General features: G+C 50.4%; 1 protein-coding gene across 2 annotated transcripts in view; it reads right to left on the bottom strand.

Annotated features, from left to right (window-relative positions):
• Nucleotides 1-283: 283 nt before the first annotated feature.
• Nucleotides 284-15060, bottom strand: part of LOC140350634 (NF-kappa-B essential modulator-like) — a 44193-nt gene continuing 29416 nt past the window's right edge. Inside the window, exons 11-15 of one of the 2 annotated variants that reach the window (XM_072436196.1) lie at nucleotides 11331-11403; nucleotides 10603-10737; nucleotides 9965-10101; nucleotides 1722-1798; nucleotides 284-1554 (exon numbers count right to left, since the gene is read on the bottom strand). In XM_072436196.1, the coding sequence (XP_072292297.1) occupies nucleotides 1376-1554; nucleotides 1722-1798; nucleotides 9965-10101; nucleotides 10603-10737; nucleotides 11331-11403 (601 nt within the window). In that variant the 3' untranslated portion in view covers nucleotides 284-1375. The remainder of the gene's footprint in view (nucleotides 1555-1721; nucleotides 1799-9964; nucleotides 10102-10602; nucleotides 10738-11330; nucleotides 11404-15060) is intronic. The other variant, XM_072436197.1, reaches the window with a different exon arrangement.

The raw sequence follows: 15060 nt of genomic DNA, 5'->3' as shown, positions 1-15060 counted from the left end.
TGTTAGTGTGTGTGTGTGTGTCTGTTAGTGTGTGTTAGTGTGTGAGTGTGTGTGTGAGTGTGTGTGCGAATGTGTGTTAGTGTGTGTGTGAGTGTGTGTGTGTGAGTGTGTGTGTGTGTGTGTGTGTGTTAGTGTGTGTTAGTGTGTGTGTGTGTGCGACTGTGTGTGTTAGTGTGTGTGTGTGTGCGACTGTGTGTTTGTTGTTGTTGTTGGTTTAAAGAAGATGAAACGAGATGAAAAGAACAGTTTATTTCATCTTTGACAGAAACATTGATTTGCACCAGTTTTTAATTATTACAGATAAAATTCAGGGACTGATGAGGAGGAGAGACATTCAACATTCAGAGGAAGTGCCACACATGAGTCTCAAACGGAGGGACGCAGACCAGCAGCCACTGCTACTGTGACCCTGGTCCAGACCCTGGTCCAGACCCTGGTCCAGACCCTGGTCCAGACCCTGGACACAGATGTTTGTCATGTTCAGGAGGTAAAAAGACAAACATTTAAAACAGATTTAAACCTCATTTCAACACTAAAAACATTCATGTTCTTCTTTATCTGGAGCTGGAGCTCTCCAGTTCCTACACAACGTCCAGAACGTTCTGGACGTTGTGTTCACGTTTGTTTAAATCCAGAAGCAGAATTACTCTGAATTAGACTGAATATTCTAAAAATTCAAGTTTCAAACAAGTTTTATTTTCAGCGTTTAAGAGTCAGAGTTACTCCAGCTCCGCCTTTAACTCCAGCTCCGCCTTTAGCTCCGCCTTTAACTCCAGCTCCGCCTTTAGCTCCGCCTTTAACTCCAGCTCCGCCTTTAGCTCCGCCTTTAACTCCAGCTCCGCCTTTAGCTCCGCCTTAAACTGCAGCTCTGCCTTAAAGCCTCCAGAGTGACCCCTGGAGGACAGGAGGGCATCGCACGGACAGGCAGGGGCGGGCAGGGGCGGGCAGGGGCGGTCGAGGTCCAGGTTTGGCACAAAACGTGAAAACCAAGCAGAAAAGAGGCAGAGAAATCACTTTAAGACGTTTCTGCCTCTTTTTACGCACATTTTTAATCGTTTTAATTATCGAAAATATATTACAATGATTATGTGACTTTATCGTTCTGTTCAACACTGAGACTTTAAATACATTCTTAAACATGAAGGTAAAAGTACAACAAGGGACGGAGAGAAAGTACTTTTGATGCTAATTATGTCCTGGTTTAGACCTGGTTTAGTCCTGGTTTAGACCTGGTTTAGACCTGGTTTAGACCTGGTTTAGACCTGGTTTAGAACAGAACAAAGTGAGCCGTCTCCTCAGAGCAGTTTGGAGCGTTCATGATTTTGTGATTGTTTTCCTCCTCGTTTCCTCCTCGTTTCCATGACGACCGGGCGTGTTAAAAGGTGATGCAGTCCATGACGTGTATCTGCAGCGTGTCCATGTCCGGGGCCTGGTACTTGCACTTGGGGCAGCACAGGTCAGGGATCTCCTCTGAGGCCGAGGCCTGGTCGCCCGGGGCAACGCCCTGACCCCTGAAGGAGGAGGGGGGAGGGGCCGTGTGGAAGGGGAACACACCTGGAAGTGAGAGAGAAAAGTTACATGTTGTCTCTTTAAATGTTTCCTCTGGAGAGGAAAAGAGCCGCTGTTCAGGCCTCATGGGGGCGCTGTTCAGGCCGCTCAGGCCGCTCAGGCCGCTCAGGCCGCTCAGGCCCAGGACAGAACTGAGAGTGTTGGATTCTGACCTGGAGCTTGTGGAATGTGAGACGCTCGAGCTGGAAAATCATCCAAGTGTCTGAGCTTCATCTGCTCGATCCGCGCGCTGCAAAACACAACCATGACATCTGTTTAGTCAGGCCTAACGAGAGGCTAAACCAGGCCTAACGAGAGGCTAAACCAGGCCTAACGAGAGGCTAAACCAGGCCTAACGAGAGGCTAAACCAGGCCTAACGAGAGGCTAAACCAGGCCTAACGAGAGGCTAAACCAGGCCTAACGAGAGGCTAAACCAGGCCTAACGAGAGGCTAAACCAGGCCTAACGAGAGGCTAAACCAGGCCTAACGAGAGGCTAAACCAGGCCTAACGAGAGGCTAAACCAGGCCTAACGAGAGGCTAAACCAGGCCTAACGAGAGGCTAAACCAGGCCTAACGAGAGGCTAAACCAGGCCTAACGAGAGGCTAAACCAGGCCTAACGAGAGGCTAAACCAGGCCTAACGAGAGGCTAAACCAGGCCTAACGAGAGGCTAAACCAGGCCTAACGAGAGGCTAAACCAGGCCTAACGAGAGGCTAAACCAGGCCTAACGAGAGGCTAAACCAGGCCTAACGAGAGGCTAAACCAGGCCTAACGAGAGGCTAAACCAGGCCTAACGAGAGGCTAAACCAGGCCTAACGAGAGGCTAAACCAGGCCTAACGAGAGGCTAAACCAGGCCTAACGAGAGGCTAAACCAGGCCTAACGAGAGGCTAAACCAGGCCTAACGAGAGGCTAAACCAGGCCTAACGAGAGGCTAAACCAGGCCTAACGAGAGGCTAAACCAGGCCTAACGAGAGGCTAAACCAGGCCTAACGAGAGGCTAAACCAGGCCTAACGAGAGGCTAAACCAGGCCTAACGAGAAGCTAAACCAGGCCTAACGAGAGGCTAAACCAGGCCTAACGAGAGGCTAACTAACGAGAGGCTAAACCAGGCCTAACGAGAGGCTAACTAACGAGAGGCTAAACCAGGCCTAACGAGAGGCTAAACCAGGCCTAACGAGAGACTAAACCAGGCCTAACGAGAGGCTAAACCAGGCCTAACGAGAGGCTAAACCAGGCCTAACGAGAGGCTAAACCAGGCCTAACGAGAGGCTAAACCAGGCCTAACGAGAGGCTAAACCAGGCCTAACGAGAGGCTAAACCAGGCCTAACGAGAGGCTAAACCAGGCCTAACGAGAGGCTAAACCAGGCCTAACGAGAGGCTAAACCAGGCCTAACGAGAGGCTAAACCAGGCCTAACGAGAGGCTAAACCAGGCCTAACGAGAGGCTAAACCAGGCCTAACGAGAGGCTAAACCAGGCCTAACGAGAGGCTAAACCAGGCCTAACGAGAGGCTAAACCAGGCCTAACGAGAGGCTAAACCAGGCCTAACGAGAGGCTAAACCAGGCCTAACGAGAGGCTAAACCAGGCCTAACGAGAGGCTAAACCAGGCCTAACGAGAGGCTAAACCAGGCCTAACGAGAGGCTAAACCAGGCCTAACGAGAGGCTAAACCAGGCCTAACGAGAGGCTAAACCAGGCCTAACGAGAGGCTAAACCAGGCCTAACGAGAGGCTAAACCAGGCCTAACGAGAGGCTAAACCAGGCCTAACGAGAGGCTAAACCAGGCCTAACGAGAGGCTAAACCAGGCCTAACGAGAGGCTAAACCAGGCCTAACGAGAGGCTAAACCAGGCCTAACGAGAGGCTAAACCAGGCCTAACGAGAGGCTAAACCAGGCCTAACGAGAGGCTAAACCAGGCCTAACGAGAGGCTAAACCAGGCCTAACGAGAGGCTAAACCAGGCCTAACGAGAGGCTAAACCAGGCCTAACGAGAGGCTAAACCAGGCCTAACGAGAGGCTAAACCAGGCCTAACGAGAGGCTAAACCAGGCCTAACGAGAGGCTAAACCAGGCCTAACGAGAGGCTAAACCAGGCCTAACGAGAGGCTAAACCAGGCCTAACGAGAGGCTAAACCAGGCCTAACGAGAGGCTAAACCAGGCCTAACGAGAGGCTAAACCAGGCCTAACGAGAGGCTAAACCAGGCCTAACGAGAGGCTAAACCAGGCCTAACGAGAGGCTAAACCAGGCCTAACGAGAGGCTAAACCAGGCCTAACGAGAGGCTAAACCAGGCCTAACGAGAGGCTAAACCAGGCCTAACGAGAGGCTAAACCAGGCCTAACGAGAGGCTAAACCAGGCCTAACGAGAGGCTAAACCAGGCCTAACGAGAGGCTAAACCAGGCCTAACGAGAGGCTAAACCAGGCCTAACGAGAGGCTAAACCAGGCCTAACGAGAGGCTAAACCAGGCCTAACGAGAGGCTAAACCAGGCCTAACGAGAGGCTAAACCAGGCCTAACGAGAGGCTAAACCAGGCCTAACGAGAGGCTAAACCAGGCCTAACGAGAGGCTAAACCAGGCCTAACGAGAGGCTAAACCAGGCCTAACGAGAGGCTAAACCAGGCCTAACGAGAGGCTAAACCAGGCCTAACGAGAGGCTAAACCAGGCCTAACGAGAGGCTAAACCAGGCCTAACGAGAGGCTAAACCAGGCCTAACGAGAGGCTAAACCAGGCCTAACGAGAGGCTAAACCAGGCCTAACGAGAGGCTAAACCAGGCCTAACGAGAGGCTAAACCAGGCCTAACGAGAGGCTAAACCAGGCCTAACGAGAGGCTAAACCATGCCTAACGAGAGGCTAAACCAGGCCTAACGAGAGGCTAAACCAGGCCTAACGAGAGGCTAAACCAGGCCTAACGAGAAGCTAAACCAGGCCTAACGAGAGGCTAAACCAGGCCTAACGAGAGGCTAACTAACGAGAGGCTAAACCAGGCCTAACGAGAGGCTAACTAACGAGAGGCTAAACCAGGCCTAACGAGAGGCTAAACCAGGCCTAACGAGAGACTAAACCAGGCCTAACGAGAGGCTAAACCAGGCCTAACGAGAGGCTAAACCAGGCCTAACGAGAGGCTAAACCAGGCCTAACGAGAGGCTAAACCAGGCCTAACGAGAGGCTAAACCAGGCCTAACGAGAGGCTAAACCAGGCCTAACGAGAGGCTAAACCAGGCCTAACGAGAGGCTAAACCAGGCCTAACGAGAGGCTAACTAACGAGAGGCTAAACCAGGCCTAACGAGAGGCTAAACCAGGCCTAACGAGAGGCTAAACCAGGCCTAACGAGAGGCTAACTAACGAGAGGCTAAACCAGGCCTAACGAGAGGCTAAACCAGGCCTAACGAGAGGCTAAACCAGGCCTAACGAGAGGCTAAACCAGGCCTAACGAGAGGCTAAACCAGGCCTAACGAGAGGCTAAACCAGGCCTAACGAGAGGCTAAACCAGGCCTAACGAGAGGCTAAACCAGGCCTAACGAGAGGCTAAACCAGGCCTAACGAGAGGCTAAACCAGGCCTAACGAGAGGCTAAACCATGCCTAACGAGAGGCTAAACCAGGCCTAACGAGAGGCTAAACCAGGCCTAACGAGAGGCTAAACCAGGCCTAACGAGAGGCTAAACCAGGCCTAACGAGAGGCTAAACCAGGCCTAACGAGAGGCTAAACCAGGCCTAACGAGAGGCTAACTAACGAGAGGCTAAACCAGGCCTAACGAGAGGCTAACTAACGAGAGGCTAAACCAGGCCTAACGAGAGGCTAAACCAGGCCTAACGAGAGACTAAACCAGGCCTAACGAGAGACTAAACCAGGCCTAACGAGAGGCTAAACCAGGCCTAACGAGAGGCTAAACCAGGCCTAACGAGAGGCTAAACCAGGCCTAACGAGAGACTAAACCAGGCCTAACGAGAGGCTAAACCAGGCCTAACGAGAGGCTAAACCAGGCCTAACGAGAGGCTAAACCAGGCCTAACGAGAGGCTAAACCAGGCCTAACGAGAGGCTAAACCAGGCCTAACGAGAGGCTAAACCAGGCCTAACGAGAGGCTAAACCAGGCCTAACGAGAGGCTAAACCAGGCCTAACGAGAGGCTAAACCAGGCCTAACGAGAGGCTAAACCAGGCCTAACGAGAGGCTAAACCAGGCCTAACGAGAGGATAAACCAGGCCTAACGAGAGGCTAAACCAGGCCTAACGAGAGGCTAAACCAGGCCTAACGAGAGGCTAAACCAGGCCTAACGAGAGGCTAAACCAGGCCTAACGAGAGGCTAAACCAGGCCTAACGAGAGGCTAAACCAGGCCTAACGAGAGGCTAAACCATGCCTAACGAGAGGCTAAACCAGGCCTAACGAGAGGCTAAACCAGGCCTAACGAGAGGCTAAACCAGGCCTAACGAGAGGCTAAACCAGGCCTAACGAGAGGCTAAACCAGGCCTAACGAGAGGCTAAACCAGGCCTAACGAGAGGCTAAACCAGGCCTAACGAGAGGCTAACTAACGAGAGGCTAAACCAGGCCTAACGAGAGGCTAACTAACGAGAGGCTAAACCAGGCCTAACGAGAGGCTAAACCAGGCCTAACGAGAGACTAAACCAGGCCTAACGAGAGACTAAACCAGGCCTAACGAGAGGCTAAACCAGGCCTAACGAGAGGCTAAACCAGGCCTAACGAGAGGCTAAACCAGGCCTAACGAGAGGCTAAACCAGGCCTAACGAGAGGCTAAACCAGGCCTAACGAGAGGCTAAACCAGGCCTAACGAGAGGCTAAACCAGGCCTAACGAGAGGCTAACTAACGAGAGGCTAAACCAGGCCTAACGAGAGGCTAAACCAGGCCTAACGAGAGGCTAAACCAGGCCTAACGAGAGGCTAACTAACGAGAGGCTAAACCAGGCCTAACGAGAGGCTAAACCAGGCCTAACGAGAGGCTAAACCAGGCCTAACGAGAGGCTAAACCAGGCCTAACGAGAGGCTAAACCAGGCCTAACGAGAGGCTAAACCAGGCCTAACGAGAGGCTAAACCAGGCCTAACGAGAGGCTAAACCAGGCCTAACGAGAGGCTAAACCAGGCCTAACGAGAGGCTAAACCAGGCCTAACGAGAGGCTAAACCAGGCCTAACGAGAGGCTAACTAACGAGAGGCTAAACCAGGCCTAACGAGAGGCTAACTAACGAGAGGCTAAACCAGGCCTAACGAGAGGCTAAACCAGGCCTAACGAGAGACTAAACCAGGCCTAACGAGAGGCTAAACCAGGCCTAACGAGAGGCTAAACCAGGCCTAACGAGAGGCTAAACCAGGCCTAACGAGAGACTAAACCAGGCCTAACGAGAGACTAAACCAGGCCTAACGAGAGGCTAAACCAGGCCTAACGAGAGGCTAAACCAGGCCTAACGAGAGGCTAAACCAGGCCTAACGAGAGGCTAAACCAGGCCTAACGAGAGGCTAAACCAGGCCTAACGAGAGGCTAAACCAGGCCTAACGAGAGGCTAAACCAGGCCTAACGAGAGGCTAAACCAGGCCTAACGAGAGGCTAAACCAGGCCTAACGAGAGGCTAAACCAGGCCTAACGAGAGGCTAAACCAGGCCTAACGAGAGGCTAAACCAGGCCTAACGAGAGGCTAAACCAGGCCTAACGAGAGGCTAAACCATGCCTAACGAGAGGCTAAACCAGGCCTAACGAGAGGCTAAACCAGGCCTAACGAGAGGCTAAACCAGGCCTAACGAGAGGCTAAACCAGGCCTAACGAGAGGCTAAACCAGGCCTAACGAGAGGCTAACTAACGAGAGGCTAAACCAGGCCTAACGAGAGGCTAACTAACGAGAGGCTAAACCAGGCCTAACGAGAGGCTAAACCAGGCCTAACGAGAGACTAAACCAGGCCTAACGAGAGACTAAACCAGGCCTAACGAGAGGCTAAACCAGGCCTAACGAGAGGCTAAACCAGGCCTAACGAGAGGCTAAACCAGGCCTAACGAGAGGCTAAACCAGGCCTAACGAGAGGCTAAACCAGGCCTAACGAGAGGCTAAACCAGGCCTAACGAGAGGCTAAACCAGGCCTAACGAGAGGCTAAACCAGGCCTAACGAGAGGCTAAACCAGGCCTAACGAGAGGCTAAACCAGGCCTAACGAGAGGCTAACTAACGAGAGGCTAAACCAGGCCTAACGAGAGGCTAAACCAGGCCTAACGAGAGGCTAAACCAGGCCTAACGAGAGGCTAACTAACGAGAGGCTAAACCAGGCCTAACGAGAGGCTAAACCAGGCCTAACGAGAGGCTAAACCAGGCCTAACGAGAGGCTAAACCAGGCCTAACGAGAGGCTAAACCAGGCCTAACGAGAGGCTAAACCAGGCCTAACGAGAGGCTAAACCAGGCCTAACGAGAGGCTAAACCAGGCCTAACGAGAGGCTAAACCAGGCCTAACGAGAGGCTAAACCAGGCCTAACGAGAGGCTAAACCAGGCCTAACGAGAGGCTAACTAACGAGAGGCTAAACCAGGCCTAACGAGAGGCTAACTAACGAGAGGCTAAACCAGGCCTAACGAGAGGCTAAACCAGGCCTAACGAGAGACTAAACCAGGCCTAACGAGAGACTAAACCAGGCCTAACGAGAGGCTAAACCAGGCCTAACGAGAGGCTAAACCAGGCCTAACGAGAGGCTAAACCAGGCCTAACGAGAGGCTAAACCAGGCCTAACGAGAGGCTAACTAACGAGAGGCTAAACCAGGCCTAACGAGAGGCTAAACCAGGCCTAACGAGAGACTAAACCAGGCCTAACGAGAGGCTAAACCAGGCCTAACGAGAGGCTAAACCAGGCCTAACGAGAGGCTAAACCAGGCCTAACGAGAGGCTAAACCAGGCCTAACGAGAGGCTAAACCAGGCCTAACGAGAGGCTAAACCAGGCCTAACGAGAGGCTAAACCAGGCCTAACGAGAGGCTAACTAACGAGAGGCTAAACCAGGCCTAACGAGAGGCTAAACCAGGCCTAACGAGAGGCTAAACCAGGCCTAACGAGAGGCTAACTAACGAGAGGCTAAACCAGGCCTAACGAGAGACTAAACCAGGCCTAACGAGAGGCTAAACCAGGCCTAACGAGAGGCTAAACCAGGCCTAACGAGAGGCTAAACCAGGCCTAACGAGAGGCTAAACCAGGCCTAACGAGAGGCTAAACCAGGCCTAACGAGAGGCTAAACCAGGCCTAACGAGAGGCTAACTAACGAGAGGCTAAACCAGGCCTAACGAGAGGCTAAACCAGGCCTAACGAGAGGCTAAACCAGGCCTAACGAGAGACTAAACCAGGCCTAACGAGAGGCTAAACCAGGCCTAACGAGAGGCTAAACCAGGCCTAACGAGAGGCTAAACCAGGCCTAACGAGAGGCTAACTAACGAGAGGCTAAACCAGGCCTAACGAGAGGCTAAACCAGGCCTAACGAGAGGCTAAACCAGGCCTAACGAGAGGCTAACTAACGAGAGGCTAAACCAGGCCTAACGAGAGGCTAAACCAGGCCTAACGAGAGACTAAACCAGGCCTAACGAGAGACTAAACCAGGCCTAACGAGAGGCTAAACCAGGCCTAACGAGAGGCTAAACCAGGCCTAACGAGAGGCTAAACCAGGCCTAACGAGAGGCTAAACCAGGCCTAACGAGAGGCTAAACCAGGCCTAACGAGAGGCTAAACCAGGCCTAACGAGAGGCTAACTAACGAGAGGCTAAACCAGGCCTAACGAGAGGCTAAACCAGGCCTAACGAGAGGCTAAACCAGGCCTAACGAGAGGCTAACTAACGAGAGGCTAAACCAGGCCTAACGAGAGGCTAAACCAGGCCTAACGAGAGACTAAACCAGGCCTAACGAGAGGCTAAACCAGGCCTAACGAGAGGCTAAACCAGGCCTAACGAGAGGCTAAACCAGGCCTAACGAGAGGCTAAACCAGGCCTAACGAGAGGCTAAACCAGGCCTAACGAGAGGCTAAACCAGGCCTAACGAGAGGCTAAACCAGGCCTAACGAGAGGCTAACTAACGAGAGGCTAAACCAGGCCTAACGAGAGGCTAAACCAGGCCTAACGAGAGGCTAAACCAGGCCTAACGAGAGACTAAACCAGGCCTAACGAGAGGCTAAACCAGGCCTAACGAGAGGCTAAACCAGGCCTAACGAGAGGCTAAACCAGGCCTAACGAGAGGCTAAACCAGGCCTAACGAGAGGCTAAACCAGGCCTAACGAGAGGCTAAACCGTGGATAATATAGTTCTAAATAACAATGCACTACATGTTTTTGTGTCTTTCTGAGCATCAGTCATTTTGATTGTTCCAGACCTGATCTCCACATGTAGTACACGCCTCCCGCCTCCAGGTGGCGTCATGTCATTCCTCTTTGGTTTCACTCACCGTGACGTTGCTTCCTGTTTGAGTCGGTCGATTTCTCCCAGCGCCTGGTTGAGCTGATCCTGCAGCTCCTCTTTCTTCTGGTTCAGTTTCTCTCGCGCCTCTCGCTCCGCCAGGAAGTCCGCCTTGTAGATCTCAGCCTGGACCAGAGGAACCGGTCAGAACACAGAGAGGAGACGGTACCAGAGCCAGTCCCGGTCAGTCCCGGTCAGTTATGGTCAGTCCCGGTCAGTCCTGGTCAGTCCCGGTCAGTCCCGGTCAGTCCTGGTCAGTCCCGGTCAGTCCCGGTCAGTCCCGGTCGGTCCCGGTCGGTCCCGGTCGGTCCCGGTCGGTCCCGGTCAGTCCAGGTCGGTCCCGGTCAGTGTCCCGGTCAGTCCCGGTCAGTGTCCCGGTCAGTCCCGGTCAGTCCCGGTCAGTCCAGGTCGGTCCCGGTCAGTCCCGGTCAGTGTCCCGGTCAGTCCCGGTCAGTCCTGGTCGGTCCCGGTCAGTCCCGGTCAGTCCTGGTCGGTCCCGGTCAGTCCCGGTCAGTGTCCCGGTCAGTCCCGGTCAGTCCTGGTCGGTCCCGGTCAGTCCCGGTCAGTCCTGGTCGGTCCCGGTCAGTCCCGGTCGGTCCCGGTCGGTCCCGGTCGGTCCCGGTCCACCTGAGCTGTGAGGACTGGGACGGTCTCTAAAGATCCTTTCTGCTGCTCCACTTCCTCCTTCAGTTTGTCGATCAGATCCTGCTTCAGAGCCAGAGCTCGCTCCGCCTCCTCCAGACGAGAACTCAAGTCTCCGCCCTGAAACACACACAACAGAACCGTCGCCATAGTTACAATTCAGGTCCACACACACAGACACACACACAGACACACACACACACACACACACACACACACACTCACACAGAGACACACACACACACACACACACACACACACACTCACACAGAGACACACACACACACACACACTCACACAGAGACACACACACACACACACACACAGACACACTCACACAGAGACACACACACACACACACACACACACACACACACACACACTCACACAGAGACACACACACACAGACACACACACAAACACACACACACACAGAGACACACACACACACACACACACACAAACACACACACACACACACACACAGAGACACACACACACACACACACACAAACACACACACACAGACACACACACACACACACACACACACACAGAGACACACACACACACACACAGACACACACACACACACACAGACACACACACACACACACACAGACACACACACACACACAGACACACACACACACACACACACACACAGACACACACACACACACACACACACACACACACACACACACACACACCTCGCTCTTGAGTTTAGAGTCATAGTCTCTGAACAGACAGGTGTACGCGTGCTGCAGCTGCGTCAGCTTTTTCCTGGAAAAAAGAAAAGAAATCAAGAAAAGGTGAAATACACGAATGTGTGGTAAAGTGTGTTGTGTTGTGTATCACATGAGTGTGTTGTGTATCACATGAGTGTGTTGTGTATCACATGAGTGTGTTGTGTATCACATGAGTGTGTTGTGTTGTCACAGGAGTGTGTTGTGTATCACATGAGTGTGTTGTGTTGTCACATGAGTGTGTTGTGTATCACATGAGTGTGTTGTGTATCACATGAGTGTGTTGTGTATCACATGAGTGTGTTGTGTTGTCACAGGAGTGTGTTGTGTATCACATGAGTGTGTTGTGTTGTCACATGAGTGTGTTGTGTATCACATGAGTGTGTTGTGTTGTCACAGGAGTGTGTTGTGTATCACATGAGCGTGTTGTGTTGTCACATGAGTGTGTTGTGTATCACATGAGTGTGTTGTGTTGTCACATGAGTGTGTTGTGTATCACATGAGTGTGTTGTGTTGTCACATGAGTGTGTTGTGTATCACATGAGTGTGTTGTGTATCACATGAGTGTGTTGTGTATCACATGAGTGTGTTGTGTATCACATGAGTGTGTTGTGTTGTCACATGAGTGTGTTATGTTGTCACAGGAGTGTGTTGTGTATCACATGAGTGTGTTGTGTATCACATGAGTGTGTTGTGTGTCACATGAGTGTGTTGTGTGTCACATGAGTGTGTTGTGTATCACATGAGTGTGTTGTGTATCACATGAGTGTGTTGTGTATCACATGAGTGTGTTGTGTATCACATGAGTGTGTTGTGTTGTCACATGAGTGTGTTGTGTATCACATGAGTGTGTTGTGTATCACATGAGTGTGTTGTGTATCACATGAGTGTGTTGTGTTGTCACAGGAGTGTGTTGTGTATCACATGAGTGTGTTGTGTATCACATGAGTGTGTTGTGTATCACATGAGTGTGTTGTGTTGTCACAGGAGTGTGTTGTGTTGTCACATGAGTGTGTTGTGTATCACATGAGTGTGTTGTGTATCACATGAGTGTGTTGTGTGTCACATGAGTGTGTTGTGTATCACATGAGTGTGTTGTGTATCACATGAGTGTGTTGTGTATCACAGGAGTGTGTTGTGTATCACATGAGTGTGTTGTGTATCACATGAGTGTGTTGTGTATCACATGAGTGTGTTGTGTTGTCACATGAGTGTGTTGTGTATCACATGAGTGTGTTGTGTATCACATGAGTGTGTTGTGTTGTCACAGGAGTGTGTTGTGTATCACATGAGTGTGTTGTGTATCACATGAGTGTGTTGTGTATCACATGAGTGTGTTGTGTATCACATGAGTGTGTTGTGTTGTCACAGGAGTGTGTTGTGTATCACATGAGTGTGTTGTGTATCACATGAGTGTGTTGTGTATCACATGAGTGTGTTGTGTTGTCACATGAGTGTGTTGTGTTGTCACATGAGTGTGTTGTGTTGTCACATGAGTGTGTTGTGTATCACATGAGTGTGTTGTGTATCACATGAGTGTGTTGTGTATCACATGAGTGTGTTGTGTTGTCACAGGAGTGTGTTGTGTATCACATGAGTGTGTTGTGTATCACATGAGTGTGTTGTGTATCACATGAGTGTGTTGTGTATCACATGAGTGTGTTGTGTTGTCACAGGAGTGTGTTGTGTTGTCACATGAGTGTGTTGTGTATCACATGAGTGTGTTGTGTATCACATGAGTGTGTTGTGTATCACATGAGTGTGTTGTGTTGTCACATGAGTGTGTTGTGTATCACATGAGTGTGTTGTGTATCACATGAGTGTGTTGTGTATCACATGAGTGTGTTGTGTATCACATGAGTGTGTTGTGTTGTCACATGAGTGTGTTGTGTATCACATGAGTGTGTTGTGTATCACATGAGTGTGTTGTGTATCACATGAGTGTGTTGTGTTGTCACAGGAGTGTGTTGTGTATCACATGAGTGTGTTGTGTATCACATGAGTGTGTTGTGTATCACATGAGTGTGTTGTGTATCACAGGAGTGTGTTGTGTTGTCACAGGAGTGTGTTGTGTTGTCACAGGAGTGTGTTGTGTATCACATGAGTGTGTTGTGTATCACATGAGTGTGTTGTGTATCACATGAGTGTGTTGTGTTGTCACATGAGTGTGTTGTGTATCACATGAGTGTGTTGTGTATCACATGAGTGTGTTGTGTATCACATGAGTGTGTTGTGTATCACATGAGTGTGTTGTGTTGTCACATGAGTGTGTTGTGTATCACATGAGTGTGTTGTGTATCATATGAGTGTGTTGTGTATCACATGAGTGTGTTGTGTTGTCACATGAGTGTGTTGTGTATCACATGAGTGTGTTGTGTATCACATGAGTGTGTTGTGTATCACATGAGTGTGTTGTGTATCACATGAGTGTGTTGTGTTGTCACATGAGTGTGTTGTGTATCACATGAGTGTGTTGTGTATCACATGAGTGTGTTGTGTTGTCACAGGAGTGTGTTGTGTATCACATGAGTGTGTTGTGTATCACATGAGTGTGTTGTGTATCACATGAGTGTGTTGTGTATCACATGAGTGTGTTGTGTTGTCACATGAGTGTGTTGTGTATCACATGAGTGTGTTGTGTATCACATGAGTGTGTTGTGTATCACATGAGTGTGTTGTGTATCACATGAGTGTGTTGTGTTGTCACAGGAGTGTGTTGTGTATCACATGAGTGTGTTGTGTATCACATGAGCGTGTTGTGTTGTCACATGAGTGTGTTGTGTATCACATGAGCGTGTTGTGTATCACATGAGCGTGTTGTGTATCACATGAGCGTGTTGTGTATCACATGAGCGTGTTGTGTTGTCACATGAGTGTGTTGTGTATCACATGAGTGTGTTGTGTTGTCACATGAGTGTGTTGTGTATCACATGAGTGTGTTGTGTATCACATGAGTGTGTTGTGTATCACATGAGTGTGTTGTGTATCACATGAGCGTGTTGTGTATCACATGAGCGTGTTGTGTATCACATGAGTGTGTTGTGTATCACATGAGCGTGTTGTGTATCACATGAGCGTGTTGTGTATCACATGAGCGTGTTGTGTATCACATGAGCGTGTTGTGTTGTCACATGAGTGTGTTGTGTATCACATGAGTGTGTTGTGTATCACATGAGTGTGTTGTGTTGTCACATGAGTGTGTTGTGTATCACATGAGTGTGTTGTGTATCACATGAGTGTGTTGTGTTGTCACATGAGTGTGTTGTGTATCACATGAGTGTGTTGTGTATCACATGAGTGTGTTGTGCATCACATGAGTGTGTTATGTATCACAGGAGTGTGTTGTGTATCACATGAGTGTGTTGTGTATCACATGAGTGTGTTGTGTATCACATGAGTGTGTTGTGTTGTCACATGAGTGTGTTGTGTATCACATGAGTGTGTTGTGTATCACATGAGTGTGTTGTGTATCACATGAGTGTGTTGTGTATCACATGAGTGTGTTGTGTTGTCACAGGAGTGTGTTGTGTATCACATGAGTGTGTTGTGTATCACATGAGTGTGTTGTGTATCACATGAGTGTGTTGTGTTGTCACATGAGTGTGTTGTGTATCACATGAGTGTGTTGTGTATCACATGAGTGTGTTGTGTATCACATGAGTGTGTTGTGTTGTCACAGGAGTGTGTTGTGTAT

This window comes from Eucyclogobius newberryi, unplaced genomic scaffold (assembly GCF_026437365.1).
Source record: "Eucyclogobius newberryi isolate DKJ021-1_F unplaced genomic scaffold, fEucNew1.0.hap1 SCAF_77, whole genome shotgun sequence".
Classification (NCBI taxonomy): Eukaryota; Metazoa; Chordata; class Actinopteri; order Gobiiformes; family Gobiidae; genus Eucyclogobius; species Eucyclogobius newberryi.
The sequence above is the reverse complement of the archived record's forward strand: the minus strand, read 5'-3'. Positions and strand labels throughout refer to the sequence as shown.